Here is a 17,464-nt window from a genome sequence, read left to right as displayed (position 1 = left end):
TAGAGGACAATTCATTTTTTGTGTAGAGCCAGTGTGTTCCCGTCCATATAAGATTTTAAGCTTCTTCAAAAAAAGTATACATGACAAGTTTGTATGGGAATTAATTAGTGTTGCACAAGTATTATATTTTTTGGAAAGTAACACAAAAAACGAAGCACACATTTTCTCTTTTTTTGGTAATTTAAGATTTAATTTCTTCAACTTTAACAGTCTGAAAATATGATTACACATTAACCAATATTCTATTCAAGCAAGGCTGAGACATGTATTATAATGCAATGTGGAAACAATGAGGTGACAAAATGCTGAGGGTCACTATGTACACAGTTTATATATAAAGAAAATCAAATGGCAATGACATTTACACCATCCTCAATTTCAATATCATATGGCATCCGATGAAAGTGAATTAGAATATATCCAAGTGATCAAACAGTCCCATGATATTCATGTGACATCGTGTGCATACTTGTAAAAATGTCCATCCAACAAAAATGAAACATCATGTTTTTAACCACCGGACAAACACAGCATGATTTAATTTCATTTAAGAGCTTTACTCTCACTTAAATTCCACTGTGCAAATGCGTGAACTGGTAAAACTTGCAGTATGTATGTCTCCTCAGTTCTGCCGAAAGTATTCAACACAGCTTTTCCAAATTTCTATTTGTTGGCCAAACTGTGCCCAACAGATGTGCGAATCATTAAGAATACTTGAAAAAGAAAAATCAGCTTTTTTGTAGTCACTGGTGTCGACTACTGAAACTGTCGTTTCACAAAATTTGTATCGTGACTATGTGTGTAAGCAGATCTGCTCATCAAAGATTTAGAGTCCAGGTTAGTGGGACAAAGACCGGAACATGACACAGGACAAAATGTTGTCTTTTCTCTAACTTTTGAAATATTTAGTGTGAAGATGACGACTGCTGTAAGTTGCCGATGTGCATTTCTTTTAAAGGCTATGCTCACATAGAGGATGCCTAGTAAGACTTTCTGTGTCTTTTCTTTTCTTCCTTTGAGAATATCCAGGAACCCCTGGGTCAAGTATGCTTAACAAAACAACACAACTTGATACGCTTTATGCAACACATGCACACAACATGTAACATTCGTGCTCAGAACAGCTTAAAGTTTAGGTCACACACTGAAAAATCTCATTTGGATCCTTTTATCCTTTTCCAGTGAAAATCAATCTATATCATTTTGCATTTTCTTTTTGAAAAATAGGATATTTTATCATCTTTTGAAATCCGCTGAGAAAGCACGACAAGCTTAACTACGAGACGCTGATACGTTTGAGCAGAGATTTTGCTTTAAAAAATTGAAAAGAATTGCAACCGTGGCAGTAAAACGCTTCTATGAGACTGGTACAAAAATGTCATGACTAAGCCATGATGGAGATGTAACACTATCTACATATAGAATGCATTAGCTGCTTCATGAGTATTTTTTCCCCATTCATTACATAAAGGTGAGTGAGTCTGGCATATAGGCTTAAAAGTAGTCTCTTTCTATTATAAGTCTGTTAAATGTTCTAACTTTTGTCTAGTCTAGTGATTTGCAGGAAAGCGGATAGATGCTAAGTTCAGGACACATACATTTATCCGGTCACAAGAATCAGTGCATCTCAGAACTGTTGTTAATGTTAAAAAAATGAAGAAAAAAAACAAGATTTTGTGTCAATAAAACAGGTGCAGGGTCATCCCAAGCTGAGCCTCAGAGCCCGTGTGGACAGCAGCAGCCACAGCATGGCCCTGTGTGTCTGGAGGCCAAAGAGTAACACACAGTTTAAAGGAAGACCAGCTTTTCCCCTGTGGACCTGTGCAGTGTGGGATGCAGGATCAGGGAGGGGGAGGCATTGGTATAAGTTGGGGTGGGGAGCGCTGCAGGGCAGAGGATGGGGAGATGATCCTGTTTACTATTTGGGTATATCCCCTTTCTTCAAAATGAGCTGCCGCTGCCAGGGCGCCAGTTTGGTCTCGTCATAGCCTAGGTTTCGTATTCGCTCCAACTCCGTCTTCTCCTCGATCTCCTTCACCTTTTTGGCCTGCTCCTCTTCTTTTCTACGTGCACCCATAAAGGATAATTCACAGTAGTTAGAGTTGTACAGTAAATCTTCAGTTTATAGTTGTTACTTCTAACATATGCAAATGACCACATCTCAAGACACGAAGCACTCAGAAGCACAAACCACCACCAAGGCATCTCACTTTTTGGGCAGTATTTACTGTTAAAAGAATAGTACTGTATTTTCTGTATATTAAATTTTTTTTCTTTGCTCTTTTTAAACGTAATTAAAGAAGTTTTTAATCCATTGATCTCAGACTCACAGCACCTAACAAATTTCTCATTCAACACATTTTGTGTTACGTGTTGTATAAAGCAGAATGAATAAAATTTTCTTACCTTTTCTGTTCCCTGTCACATCAGGAGATGGTGAGCACAAGAAGACAAGGTTTAAATATCTTAAACAGCAACAGCAGTTAATTCACAAGTTAAAGCAATTAAATGATAATTTTAACACGTGCAAGTGACAAAATAGGAAGTACACTTTATACTCTAAACATCAAGTTCAAATTGTTCAACAATAAATGTCACAAAGAAGGCTAAAGATCGCACAAATCTTGAGGTAAAGCTGAATTAGTCAATATATTTTTGCTTCCACTGGAGGAAAAAAATGAATGAAACCTTTCATGTAAAGTTCTCGACTCTTTTACTTCTTCCAGGCTCTGATTTATGGATTTAAAAACAGATACAAAACTAGCCTTTTACTTTTAGTGCATATGAGCATATGACGCACCTGCAGTTTTGATTAGGTCCAACATTTTCCCAATGCAAACACAAAAAATACATTTAGTAAGCTGGGTATTTCTGAATATTTGCAGAAGAGCAGAAGAGCTTCTTGAAATGCAAATAAACAGTAAATTAATAAAGAAGGCCTGCAATGGCAAGAATTTAAAGTGCTTTCCTGTGAAAAAAAAACTCTCTAGTAACAAAACCCCCCAACTGGTTGGATGTTTTGGTGGCATCACAGCCACTAAGTGTTTTCTGCCAACTTATTCCAGCCCAGAGCGCCTTTATGTCATCCATTTGGGTTAAGCACTACTAACCTGCCACCAAAAATGAGATGTGCTGAGTAACACTGGCTACTCACCTCTCTTCATCCATTTTCTTCTTCATCATGTCTCTCCTCCAGGCTGGCATTGACGCCAAGCGTGCCGCCTCCTCCTCAGCCTGTAAGGGGACAGAGGGGTCCGGGGAGAGACAGAGATAGGGGCCCACAGCAGTCAGCAATGAATTTGTACTTTTAAAGTATCTTCTGTTGTGAGGAGACTTGTGTCAAGTTTAAGAGAAATCGCGAGTGCAAAATGTCTACTACATGTATTTGGTAAATGTGAGCAAGTTCTTCAGTCAGTTAAGTAGCTAACTCTGCTACAGACTTCACTTGCATCATCTTGTGTGCAACCTTCTTCTTTAAAAAAGTAGTAATCTCAGTCTTCACCTTTAGGTTAGCACACAGTCATGAACAGATGTGCCCCATGAGATCATTTTTAAAATATCTGGTTATAATACACCTGGATATAATAATAGATGTGTTAACATTTGAAATATTTGGAAATTACTATTGAGTCTATTATATTAAATTAAAGGTGATATTGAGATGATTTATGTCGGTAGCACTGCATAAATCATCACTAAAGCAGGCAAGCACCTGCATAAAGAACAACTGTAATGAAATGTTAGTCCAGTCTGTTTGTTTGTGCAGATTCTCAAACGTCAGTTTTAAACAAATGGCCTTTATGTAAGACTTAAGAACCTAAACAATGGTAACCCAATATAGTTGAAACTAATGTATGAATTCACCAAAACAAACAGATCTCACAAAATGTCTGCTTCTGCTGTTTGTTTAAAATGAAACAAAGCCTTTGAAAAGGACAGTGTTTTACAGGATATTCTCTGTGTACACATATGGTAACTGGATCCCTTTTTTCCCTTTCAGGCTGTAACTGGAGGTGGAGTGGGAGAGAAAGAAGGCAGCCATCTTGGAGTTCTCATCTTCGCCCAACTAGACACATTACCCTTCTGCATTCATTTTACTGAAGGATTTCACTTGCCCTAGCCAGTGTGAATCCAGGTAAGATTATCTATGGAATTAATATTTAATGAGTCCCCTGGGAATTTTGCCTCAAAAAAAAAAAAAAAAAGAAAAAGAAAAAAACATGGAGAAAACAAACCAAAATAAACAAATTTACACCGCCCCCCACCAAAACTCTTCACCAAAAAGTAGCTGATAGTAGCTATTAAAGGTTTAAACTAAGTGTGATCAAGTCAACTGGCAGTTAAGTAAGAGTGACAGTTAAGCCAACCAATTAAAAAAGAAAAAGCTGCAAAATACGAATTAAGCAGCTCTCTTGATGGGCTTAATAAAGTTTTTTGGTTTTGTGGGCCATATTTGTAGTGTCAGTGGACATCCACAAGGGTCAGAACACACAACCCTTTGCTGTGCCTGCATACTGTTTGGGATTATAACAATTGTAGGCTATTAGATTTATAAATTTGGAAGTGTGAAAATGACATTGTATTATTAAGATGAAGTTATTGCCTAGACTTTGCTGTGCTAGCAGCTATTTCAATAATCAATAATAGTTTTAGGTAATTTTATTGAATCTAGCATTATTTTTTGTCTAATGAAAGAAAAATAAACAAATAAACTGTAGTTCAGTCAAGACTAATTCTGTTGATACTGTAATTACTACAGCAACTTGACCTCCAGTTCCATATATGCAAGAGCGCATTGTGCAAGCTCAGCAGATTACATCATAGTCTATTATAGTTTTGCCCATCTGTTAAGGCAGTGTTGTTACTAACATCACTCTTTACTGCATTGTGTACGTGCTCCAACTCTGCCTGAAATATTGTGCAAAGGGGAAAAAGTTTGATAGAAAGTGGCTTTAGGTTTACCAGCTGACTGCCTTCTCGTGCGACCTGCAAGTTGATAAAGATTCACTGTAACCTCCTTATGGCTCCTGTAAGCCACAGATAGAAGGACAGCAGGGGGTGTTAAGAGGGTTATTCCAAGGTAATCTTGATGCAATAGAACAGACACTATGAGAATAGTGTGCAGTGTGCGGTTTATTGCATCGACAAGCACTGCACTTGAGGATTACACATTGAAGAGTGTGTGTTTGACAGTTGCTCTTTCATTGGTAAATCAGTGTCGTTATGTAAGTTCTCAAAAGGATGGAAACAATATCTTAGGTAATCTATTGTTTTGGCCTTTTTGCCACACAGGTGCATCAGTGCAAAAACTCCAAATGGTTAATTGCTGCTTAAATCTGCTAATCCCCAAAAATGACAGTTTTATTTACTTATAACACCAACCTAGAAACCAATAAATAGAAGAACATGAAATCAATTATGGAAACTCTGAGCCAATATTTGAAATATACTTATATAATAACATAAGCAAACAATGGAATAAACACCATAAAGCAGTTGTAACATTTTAATGTGATGTTTTATTTAAGTTAAAGCTTTGACTGGTGAATACTTTTAAATATGCTCAGAGAAAATAATTGTAACTTTTGAACCATTTTCACCATATTTCACCAATTCTGTAATGTTTATTAAAAGGCACACCTTATAAGTAAATAATCCACTTGAATTTAAACAAAGACATTTGTGAACCACTAAGTAGTTCTAAACTTCAAACCCACTAAAGACTGAGCTACTTTCTCTTTCAGTTCAAGCAAAAAGGAACCATTTAGACAGTAAGGCCATTTTCCCCTTCACTAATTATCAAGAATGAAGGTAGAACAGAGGCCAGATGCTGCTCACTCGCTGTCACTTGCTGTTTTTGTGTGAGTTCACTGGCTAAAAATGTGACAAAGAGGAGAAAAAGGGACACGTTTGATCATGTGCATAGAAAGAAAGATAAATGGAAATGTAACTTTTATGTAGCAAAAACTGTGTGCAATTCCATGTCATTTTTTAAAGTCGGTGGAATATATGGATGTTATCTATAGACCTGAGTCTGTCACTTAAAAGTGAGCCACATCTTCTTATGCACATTACTAATACCAGTGCCAATTAATCACCTACTGTATGAAAATGAGATGGGATAAAACCCTCACATAAACGCAGTCTGAAATATTCAGTGTAAAACAACTATGCAGAGTTTTACTAATCATCCCCATTACAAAGATGACCCAAAGAAACAAACAGCATTGATTTTTATGGCAAATCTTTTCCTTTTAAACTTTTTTTTCCTTTGTGTTTTGTGGCAATCAATCATACTTCGTCTGAAAAGCTCTTGGTTTCACACAATATGTGCATCTTTTGTAATACAATGCATACTTTCCTCCACTTAAACATACAGAAGCGGTAATGTTAGCACAGCAGCATGGATGCTCTTTGCTGCAGTTAAGTCCATTACGTGACATGACCTAAACATTAACAAAGCAGATTAGGTTCTCTTGTCAGCATGTTGCACTGTGCGTGCTAGTTTTCCACAATTGATCTTAGCAGTGAACCTTCAGCACAACCTTAGCCTACATAGCTATTAGATATCAAAAAGTTCAGCTTCCTTTTCTTTCCAAAAAGCAAAGCTTCGGTCAATGTATTTGATGATTTCCTCATTGCTGAACTCTTTAAGCTCATAGATGACTTTAATTGAATCTTCATTGGGTTCTTCTTTGGGTGGAGGTTTATCAACGTGGGGTTCTTCTTTGACTTTAACAGTAACAGGTTGGGCATCTTTCACTGGACATGGTGTTGCTGTGTCTGGAAGTGTCTCAACTTTAGCTGTTGCTTCAACATGTTGCACGCTTGCCAAGTCCTGCATGTGGTCCGGCTCTGAACCTTTCCCATTAGAAATTGCAGGCTTATTTAAACTGACATTCCCCTGAACACTGTCCTCCACTGAGTCCTTGGGGGGTCCCTGCTCCACACACTGACCATCGTGAGCCACAGCAGGTGACGAACCTTCAGAAACCCCCGAATGTGAGACTGGTAAGGAGGGTTGTTGTGATGGTGCAGGTGGTGCAGAGTGTGCATTCGAAAGTGGGAGTTCAGGAGGTGGTGGGTGGGATGGTGGGGGAGGGAGTGTTTCCTGCATTGACATTATGGACATGTCAGGAGACATGGAATGTAGCGATGCTGTCAGCATGCCTCCTCCCTCACCCGAGTCTCCAAAGTACTTGACTTTTATGTCCTCAAAACCATCCGCCCAATCTCGCTTCTCGCACTCAATTTCCTCCATGACCTCCTTGTGAAACTGCCTTATGACCTCCCATTTGTGGCTGCCAAGACGGTCAAACATCTCATAGCATAAAAGGTGTCGGAATTTCCGCTCACTTTGAGACATGTTCATTTCCAATAGCTGGAAATAGCCAAGCATGAAAAGGTCAAGAGTTAGGCTTTCATAGCTCACAGTTAACCCGTTGATGTGCGGCAGGAAATGCTGTGGCCAATAGATCATCTGAGCACGACTCAGCCGGCGGATCTGGCGTGTGGGCACTTGACTCATGATTGCCCTCCAGTGGCCAATCAGATTCCCTACTACCTGCTTTGATTTCATAAATAGGAGGAGTTTATCGTCTTCACTGTGCATCTCTCCACCAATCTGTGCACTAAATTGGCTGTAGTCCTCCCAGTCCACATCTAAATGATTTCGCCTCCTGCCAGTATATCTAGTCTGATAAGACTCAGAGACTGTATACTTCCGCCAATGTTCAAGGAACAGGAAGACAATTCTCTCTTTCCTCATTTCAATACATTCCTGGACATAGCTTAGATCTGTCTGCACCTCCAAGCTTCTTGTTAGTTGATCATTATTTAAAACAGGGTCTGCAGAAAGAACCTGGCTGAACTGTTCAATATTAGTTGGTGCCATTGCCTCAGAAGACATATATGTCTTAGGAGCATGAGATGCGGTGATAGCTGGTTCTTCAACAAGTGGTAAGACTGATTCCTCCACTGAAGTTAAACCACCATTGGTATTGGATTCCAGTATGGAAGCAGAGGAACAAGGGACCTCATCCTCACAGACTGTCTCTGGATGATAACTAGACTCACTTACCACAGGGAGTGACCTCTTGCGTTTGTAAACCCTATTTGCTTGGTTATCTGCAGACTGCGGCTGATTCTGAACTTCATAATTAGCCTTTAGGTTCTTCACTGAAACGCCGCACTGCTTTATTTCCTTTTCTACATCCTCTCTTGTTGAAAAGGATTGAGAGCGTCCCATAATTCCAGCTGATCCCACTGACTGACCTGTGCTCACATTTCTTGTGTCTTCTTGGGAATATCCAGGACATATAAGATCCAAGATGTCTATCTCTTTGCCTCCCAGAGTGGCAAGAAGGATAGCCATACTCTTTAGGAGGGTAGAAATCTTGCTGCACCAGGCTGGAAGATCTTCAGCTTTGCCATGCACCTGCTTTGGATTGACTGAGAAGTGCCCCTGATTGAGAGCAGCAGAAACTGGTAGAAGCTGGTGAAGCTCCTGCTCCAATTCACTCAGTTCCTTCTCGACTTCTGATACCTTATGCATAACCTGTAGGTTCTCAATTTGCTTCTCAATTCGGTTCAGGTCGGCCTCAGTCATCAGTTCACCAAATGGGCCCAAAATGGCATTGTGGGCGTGGGAGTAGTGCCATTCCAGAGGCTGGTACTGCCCAGTTGATGCAAACTAAATCAGAGGTCAAAGGAGACCAATAGGACAAGGAAAAAAAAAGGAGGAAGGAGGGAGGGATTCCTTCAGCTTGAATTTCCTGGTACGAACACACGCTTCAGTGCAAATCCATCCTAACACACAGGATTTACATGGATTTAGTGGTGCAATGGCACTGCCTGATTACAAGCATAAAGCTTTCCAATGGAATTTTGAGTCAAAGAACAGTGACTACTTTGTTGAGTTATATGCGAAATTATATGTTAGCTAGACCAATACTGGCATGCAAGAGTTACAACATGTTAGTATTTGTATTTTAGGCACTTAACACTGCAGATGTTTCACAACATTTGCGTAATGCCTCTTAAAAGGCTCTATTCTGTTTTTATGAGCCAGTGTTTACTTTTGTCTGATATTTTTTTATGCATCTACACAACACTTCTACTACAAGGACACTGACACTGCAAACCATTGGCGTTACTCTTTATGAGATCATGATCTGCTCGCACCCTGCCAGCTTCTCCCCCCCCAAAAAAGATGTTGGGGAAATTAAAAAAAAAAGACTGCTACAATGATTAGATAGAGATGATTTAAATAAAAAAAAAAATCCTCAATGGACACAAGTTTTCAGTATTGTTAATATGCTATTTGTGTTACTGTTGGTATCAATAATGGTTGACTTGTAGTGTGAATGGACTCGGCATCACACCACTGAATCAGCATGTAAGAACTTGGAACAGCAAAACTCCACCATCAAACACCAGCCCACACTGTGAACCCATTAGTCAAGTGTGCCAAATTCTGTGATGGTTGTTGTAGCCAAGTATTCAATTCAGTGCACTCCAAAAAGGTCTGCTATTGGCAAGAAGTACAAATACGAACAAGAAACATGTGAAGAAATGCAAAAGAAGTGGATAAATAATTGAAAAATGTGAGAACAAGGAGATGATCATTTTGTGGACGTGAACATGTTTTCATGTGTTATTAGCTTATGTGTTACCAGTTTAATGTTTTTATCAAAAAAATGGAACTAAACAATTAAAACACTGCACGTGAGCAGTGTGTTTAAGCTTGTTGTTTAGTGGTGCAACATTACAATTCCTTAGATAGCAGTAAATTATTAATCAGTCAAATTTAATCAAGCATGTTACATACTACTAGGGTCCTTCTTGTATTACACAGGATTAGCAAGTGTTCAGATTGTTCCGGTACAAACATCTTGTCTAAATAGTCATAATATAGTGCTATGACTGTGCATCAGTGTATGCTGGCTGTAGTCCTTGAGAAAAATATGACCCCACTGAATGCTTAGCTTTAAACTAGCGACTTCTAAGAAAAGCTAACACAAAGAGCAAGAATGATCTCATGCAAAAATGGAACTAAATTAAACATGCCTTCGCACAATGCCAGTGTTCAAAGCATAGACAGTATAAAACATGGATGTAGTTTCTGGCTAGGAAGTGCTTTAAACCTGCTAAAAAGTCTATTTTTGCAAATCTTGTTCATACCATGTTTCAAAATGGCAGATTATCTGTGAAAATGTCTTGTGGTTGCCAGTGAGTATGTGGTTTCACAGTCAAAACTCCTCATCACATCCTTTTTATTCCCAAAATCAAGACGGTGATGGAGAAAACGCTCATCTTGAGGTTTCAAAACAAGACTGCAGAAGCAGTGGGTGATGTAACAGTAGCTACGTCCATCTTTTATACTGTCTGTGGTTCAAAATCACAAACTTCCACGCTCAAATCCAAGCAACAGCTATCCCCTTTGCTTTGCTCATGATCTGAATCTGAAGTCACTTCTAGTCATTTTTACTGTACACTGTTAAATTTATAGGCCCACAAATGGGATAGCTAATGACACTCAGCCATTATGCCTACCTTGCGTTTGTGCTCTTCTTCCTCTTGCATCTTGACCTGAAGCTTGCGCACCATCACCTGCCTTTTCCATTCAGGGATGGCTTTCCCTTGTTCATCGTGAGTAGGCACTAGAGCCTCAACATCTGTGAGGCTCGTCTTCCTCCCTGAATCCGCTTTTGCTGTGCCTCCACCACTGTTCCCATTGATCACAGAGTTGGAGGACAGCTGCTCGTTGCTCCCAGATGTTGACACGGTCCTGCCAGATCCGGAGCCAGCGGGGCTGGGGCTGGGGCTGGGACTGGGGCTGGGACTGGGACTGGGACTGGGGCTGGGGCTCGGATTGGTGGGTTGTGAGGTCACTGGTGTGCTGGTTGGCGGAGGGGATGGCGGTTTGGCTGGTGGGCTAGATGATCGACTCTCTGGAGATGTAGAGTTTTCCTGAAGAGAAATAAAGGCACAGATGGAAAAAAACAAACAAACAGGAGTCACATAAATTTTAACACATGTGGCTAAAAGAGAGTGAGATTTTGACTTTCACAAATCAGGCCAGAATGTGGTTAGATTCACATATAGTTCATTTAAAATAGAGAGCGTGACATCAAATCCACAGGTGATTGTAAAAACTGTGAGTTAACTTTCAGAACGATCCCTTCTGCATGAGTCACTGTCTGTAGCTAAGGAAGCTAAGTGACCTACATTGTTTCCTGTGGGCCCGCTGTTGGAAAACACAGTGGTGTAGCCTTTACTGTGAGGTGTGGGCTTGAGGCTCTTCCCTGCCTTGATCTCTGCCAGCAGCTCCGAGTTGTCGCCGGTGGGGGACATCATGTTGAAAGATTTTGCGCCTGCGGACAAAAGGACGGAGCAGGCAAGTGAAACCAGGTAGAAAGATTGAGCAGAGAGAGATGGATACAGACAGACTGAGAGAGATAGACTGATGAGGAGAAGAAGGGCTTGAGTGGCATTTCACTGTTAAATATTTCATCCAATCAGCAAGGTAACAATGCTGACCTGGAGCATGTTGGACAATGATGGGAGGTCATAATGGTATTCTAAACCTCACTCATGGATAAGCTAGATACGTTTCTTTTTAGATTTGATTACTCTGGTTGGCATCTGCCTTTATTCCTGCTGGGGTCGAATGTTTGCTGGAGACGTAAATATCGTTGGGCAACTGTTAAATCGGCCAACAGCTGGAGTGAGCCAGGATTAAATGAGGATGAGCAATTAAATATACTTTTATTACAGTGAACTCAAAGAACAGAGACACACATTCTCTTTCATTGTCATCTGACCATTATCGTTACAGCTCAGCTGCTGTTAAACACCCTAAAAAGATATACATTCAGTTCCCGTTTACAATAATCTACTGAATGAATCCTTCAACAAATTTAACTACACTTCAACTTCAAACTCTGTTTCAATGCAATTGAAAATTAACTTCATTTTCACTTTTAAAGGAAAAATAAAATTGGTCCTATGCCAATCAGGCAATGTCAAAATATGCCGCTAATTTATGCAATTATACATATAGATCAGCTTTTCAAAATGATTATACTAACCATAAAGAAAACCATAAAGTACTGCATGCAAGCACCACTGCAGCTGTCGTTTGAGTTCTTAAGCAAGAAAACATTTAAAGTGTAAATGGAAAAAGCTCAAAGATGATGCTGTAGTGCACAACAAACAGTTACGCATATCTTTTTACCAGGATTTAAATGTAGAATATTTTGAAGCAAACGCACAAAAGGACACCTCACCTGTTTTTGCGAATGTTTTTTTCTAGGAAAATAAATATCCTCAATCCTTCATTGTTTACTCATCCTCTATGTGCAGAATGGAAAAAAACAAAACAAAAAAGAGTCTTACTGAAAAAGTGCTCCCTGTTGAGACAACCGCAATGCTCCGGCCGGACACAAAGACTCGCTAGCGTGCCACCCCACCTCACTCTCCCTGCTCTCTCTGTCTCTCTCGTGGGGAGGAGAGAACAGCTTTCCATTAAAGACCTATCATCACAGTTGGGGGAAATCTAAAGGAATCACCCGTAACTGGAAGTGACAGCCAGCCATTGGCAAGCCAGCTAGGAATTAACACACACAAACGCACACACGCACACCGTGTTTCAATCCCCGGCTTCTCAGTGCCCACAGCCAGACCAAGATTCAGTTCGCTCGACCTGATAAACTGTTTCGAGACACATACAGCTGTCCCTCATATTTACTGCATCACATAGAGAGAGAAAGAGAGATAGAGAGAAAGAGAGAGAGAGCGAAAGAGCGAAAGAGAGAGAGATTTGCCTGTGTGTGACACCACTAAGCCTTTTTACAATGTGTGCTTGATTGAAACTGTGGCCTGTGTAAAGCTTCAGGATAAAAAAGAAAGAGCTGAAACACCTTTGACAGCTATTTAAATTCATTTTAAAAAGCTCAGTACATCGCACGAGAGGTACAAATCTAAAATATCCTGGGCTAAAATGTAACTAGATCAGTTGCACATAAGCATGATTAAATGCTTTTTCAAACTTAAAAACAGCTAAACAACATTAAACAGCTGTATCTTTCAAAAAAAAAAGACACATTCTAAGTTGGTGTGCTTGCAACTTTTTGAAAAGAGATTAAAATGTGTGTTTTTGAGTCTTTGCTAGTACGATTGTATTTAGCCTGGGATGTGGGTGGAGAGAGGGTGGAGGTTTGATGAAGAGACTCACACAGTGGGCAAACAGTGTGACATGTTCCTATGGCGTGTTGCTGTTAAGGTCAGCTATGACCTATGATATAAAAAGCAGGATCCTTTGCACCCTTACAAACAGAAAACCACAGGGACACAAACCTCTTCATTCAGCCGCCTGGTTTGTTGCTCCAAGATTAATAGAAGGTTTTTAATTTTATGGCCTGTTTATCACTACTGGTTAATTCTGTTGAACAAATCATTAGATGAAAATGTGCGCAGTACAATATAAAAGGTAAGCGGTTGTTCTCAATAGAAGAGCAACAGGACAATAAAGGACTCGTAACCATCGCCATTGTTGCAGCAGCATTTGGAATTTGCCACTTGTTCTGCTGCTGTGGCGACAACGAGTGTTTGAGCTGTAAATTTATCTTAAGCTCTCAAACGAGTTGGTGGTGTTTCATTTTATGACCACTAAACAACTTGTTTAACAGTGTCACGCGACTCATGCCATTAGCGAGCACACACCACTCTTTAGCTTTAAGTCTTTTATTGCTCTCCTACCATTGGTCGGCAGAAGGAGCATGAACAGATAGGACAGTTGGATAATTGCTGAACAAAGCGTACAGATAACATAAAGAGACTGTAAAAAGGTATAATTGTCACTTATGCTATAGCCAGGTTATATTTTAATGGTGCGTTTACTTACAGCTTTGTTTAAGGTAACAAAACGCCTCGCCTGCTGTACTTGTTACAAAATGTTTCTTAATTAGATTGTAATGTTGAATTTTCTGTTATTCTGTGTTTTATGTTGCCGTTTCACTGATTCTGAAATCTTAGTAAAAATCTTTTTTTTTTTATGTTGTTTTACCTGGAATACAGTCACTCTGCACTAATACTAGTCCTCACTGTATTGACCATGCGGCATTGGGTAAAAATAGATAAAAAAATGTAGGTAATCATTCAAACATTGCCTTTGTTAACAGCAATTACGGTCACATTGTACTTAAAAGTAAATTTCTTTCAGTTCAGTTTTCAAAGGGTGATAGAACAGCTGCTTTGATAAATTGGATACATATGGTTTGAAATAACATCTCATATAAAGTTATTTACATAAAATGCTATGGACAGGTTAAAATGCTCTAGAATTTAGACAAATGTTATAAAATGTCATGTAAGTGGGAAGGACAACTGTGAACTCTGAACGTATCTAAACAGGATGAAGTGATTTAGCTTAAATGCAATTGATTCGCAGTCTCTACTTACTCTTCATCTGTCTAAGTGCTCCTCCCTCAGCCTGTGAGGCAGAGTTATCTCCGCCTTGACAGAGCACATGGTGGCAGGCAAGAAGAGGGAAAAAACAAAAGAAACAAAACAGAGAGAAGTGCATGGAGAGCAAACAGGAGAGATAAAGAACATGTAAACAGAAACGTATAAAGCAGAAAAGCAATGCTGAATTGAAAGTGACAGTTTATAACCAGGCGACATCAATGTATTTAGAATTACAAGAGAAAAAAGTATTTTGTATGTGTCACTCTTCATGTAATATCTTTATCAGGTAAAACTGATATCTGCCTAACATTAACAAATTCTTTAAGCAAAGATTTTTGGTATTTTTGCTCAGTTTCCAGTTTGCTTTTGTAGTATACTGACCAATAGTATAAGCAGGAAGTTATGTATGTAGACATGTATGCAAAGAATGGCAGATGTTAGCTCCAAGAACTGGATTTGTCATAATCAAATTTAGGAACTTCACTTTCACTGAATTTCCTTGTATATTAATGAGTTTCTAGAAAAAGGAAATGCATTAATAAACGTTAGAACAAGATAAATATTTTGTTTTTCCGATCACAAATCTTAAAACACTTATGTATTTTAAAATTCCACATTTTTAGCACTTAAAAAACAGCCTTATACAAAAGTTAAAATTTCCCTGCAACTCGAGCGGCATGTGCACCGTCAGACTGCATCATCCAGTGCGTCCAGGGCACTTAAGGAAATGGCTGAACACTAAACCAGTTCTCAGGGTAATGCTAGCGCTACATCATTAATTTATAATCTCTTATTTAGAATGCTAGGGTCAGACTCAACTCATCTTTACCCAGGGTGATTACTTTGTACCCATTAATACACCAGTCTCTGCTTTCTAGGACTAATATAGCAGGAAACAAGGATGGGGGTAAAAGTATTGAGATTAGGGAAAAAAGCAGGTTTGGTTGACTTACTTCCTGATGACGAAGATGGGCGTCGTTGATTGGTGGGCGTGGCGTTGGCATTATTTTGAGGGGTTTGTGTCTCCGGAGGCAGAGGAGGAGGTGGCGGGGGTGTTGGCATTGGATTGCTTGGGGGAAGAGGTGGTGGTGGAGGAGGTGGTGGTTGAGGGACAGATTCCTCTGTAGTCCCATTTTCAGAGCTTTGGGCGGGATTTTCATTTGGCTCCTCCAATAACACAGAACCCTGAACCAGCAAAAGGGAGAGTAAAAAAAATGTCACTCATTCTGCATTCTGAGGTTTTGTCTTAAAAACGACATTGTTGTTAACTGGAAACACTGCTTTATCCTGAAAGAATTAAAATAACACTTATTTTTGCTCCACAAATTAAATATTTTTTTTGCATACTCTTGAGAGTTTCTTTGCGCCTTACAAAAACAGTTTGTTTTTTTTCAGTGTTGGAAATATTAAAAAAAATTCACTGGTGAAAAAAAGGTGCCACGACATTTATCTAAAATAATATCTGAGAAAGCTTGAGATTCCTGCGCTGAGGCTTGACAGGCGCAAATGTATAGTGGCACCATACCTCAGCTTCCTCCTGTCTTTCATTAACTCATAACAACACAATGCCTTTTGCTAATAACAGCTAATATGACATAATCTCAAGGGGGAAAGGTCTGAGGGGAAAACAGCCATCTGTCACTGCCCCACCCAGTGCATACGTCTGACACACTCTGAAAGTGTGCCGTACCTCCTGTGGAGACAAATTAATAGACCATGACATTTAACTCGACTCCACCGCTCCATTATTCCTCAGACGTGTGCTTGTCATTGTTGCCGCCTTTACTTTTCAAACCCCCCAGAGAGCTGGAAGGGGGTTGGCCATGTCCAGATGGGTCTTGGCAGCACGTGCCGCTTCTGCTGATTAGCCAGCCCATCTGCTAGGGTTGTGCTGAGACCAGGAGGGGCCCCGCTGAGGCCTTAATTGGCTCAATGAGGATTATAACCCATGTCATCCAAAACACCCCCACCCCTGATACCCATGAGATTATAAGAACACCTCTCTAGGGATGTTGGTGAGAGTCTGCCAGATTCTATTCATTCAGCTGCCTGTGAAGGTATGTGGCAACAAGCACACAGCTTATATTTAATACTGGGATTGACATGCAAATGCGAACAGAAATTTTCCTTGATCAACTTTTCAGGGCACCTACAATGGCACATAATTTTGGACTAACCTTTTGTCCTTTCTGGGGAAATTCTGTTGTGCAAGCGCATTATGTCAATGGTGACCGAGTAGGCTAATAAATAGTGCCTAAGTCAATAAAAAAGCATTATCAAAATGTTTGCATTGCAGTCTGATGTACATGTGGGGGATTTTATTACAGCCTAACACATACAAGCTGGCCACTTATCTAACAAATACGTTCAGCTTCAGTGGGATTCTCCTTTTTGTGTCCCTTTCGTTGGTGATTTCTTGCTAAGTGCTTTGTTGTCAGCGATCATACTGAGTTTGATCTACTGTAGCCTCTTGGACAGTTTACACAATGGGGTGGAGACTCAAGAGGCAATGGAAATAAGGGGATAATTTGGATCAGGTGGCAAACAAAAGCTCAAGAGGACGCAACATTATATAACATGCTGAGTGGCAATGCTTAGGCAAATAGTGGAGCCAGTTTTGTAACCGAATGCCATCGTCAGCAAGCTAAACCTCAGACTGGAATGACCTTATAAGGAGTTAAGAAAGGAAAAAGGAGAAAAGGAGCCTTCATGGAAGAACCAGGGCACACTATGTCAACCCACTACTAACCTTACATCCATCAGACATCAGCTCATGTACTGACTTTCAATGTCACCAAAAATAGTGAGATAACTGAATTATAACAAAGTAATATTTATTTTTATATTTTTGTATAATGCACACAATATTAAGCTGCCTTGTGTTAAAAAAGGTATGTCACATAAAGAAATAAAAGCAAACATACCAGGGCAAAAAAGCATTTTTCACACACATTTCCAGAAACATATAGACAAGTACATACATTAAAATAAGAAC

General features: G+C 39.6%; 2 protein-coding genes across 2 annotated transcripts in view; both read right to left on the bottom strand.

Moving 5' to 3' along the window:
- Positions 1 to 204: 204 nt before the first annotated feature.
- Positions 205 to 17,464, bottom strand: part of espn (espin) — a 40,625-nt gene continuing 23,365 nt past the window's right edge. The window contains exons 9-15 of the mRNA XM_085394258.1: positions 15,423 to 15,654; positions 14,464 to 14,517; positions 11,230 to 11,375; positions 10,555 to 10,971; positions 3,156 to 3,234; positions 2,407 to 2,428; positions 205 to 2,063 (exon numbers count right to left, since the gene is read on the bottom strand). Coding sequence (XP_085250384.1) covers positions 1,919 to 2,063; positions 2,407 to 2,428; positions 3,156 to 3,234; positions 10,555 to 10,971; positions 11,230 to 11,375; positions 14,464 to 14,517; positions 15,423 to 15,654 — 1,095 coding nt within the window. The 3' untranslated portion in view covers positions 205 to 1,918. The remainder of the gene's footprint in view (positions 2,064 to 2,406; positions 2,429 to 3,155; positions 3,235 to 10,554; positions 10,972 to 11,229; positions 11,376 to 14,463; positions 14,518 to 15,422; positions 15,655 to 17,464) is intronic.
- LOC146644824 (espin-like protein) lies at positions 6,563 to 8,629 on the bottom strand. The gene has a single exon (XM_085394259.1). The coding sequence runs from the start codon at positions 8,606 to 8,608 to the stop codon at positions 6,563 to 6,565; it is 2,046 nt and encodes a 681-aa protein (XP_085250385.1). The 5' UTR covers positions 8,609 to 8,629.

This window comes from Rhamphochromis longiceps, linkage group LG20 (assembly GCF_057381845.1).
Source record: "Rhamphochromis longiceps isolate RC_006_pf linkage group LG20, R_longiceps_female_GT1.1, whole genome shotgun sequence".
NCBI lineage: Eukaryota > Metazoa > Chordata > Actinopteri > Cichliformes > Cichlidae > Rhamphochromis > Rhamphochromis longiceps.
The sequence above is the reverse complement of the archived record's forward strand: the minus strand, read 5'-3'. Positions and strand labels throughout refer to the sequence as shown.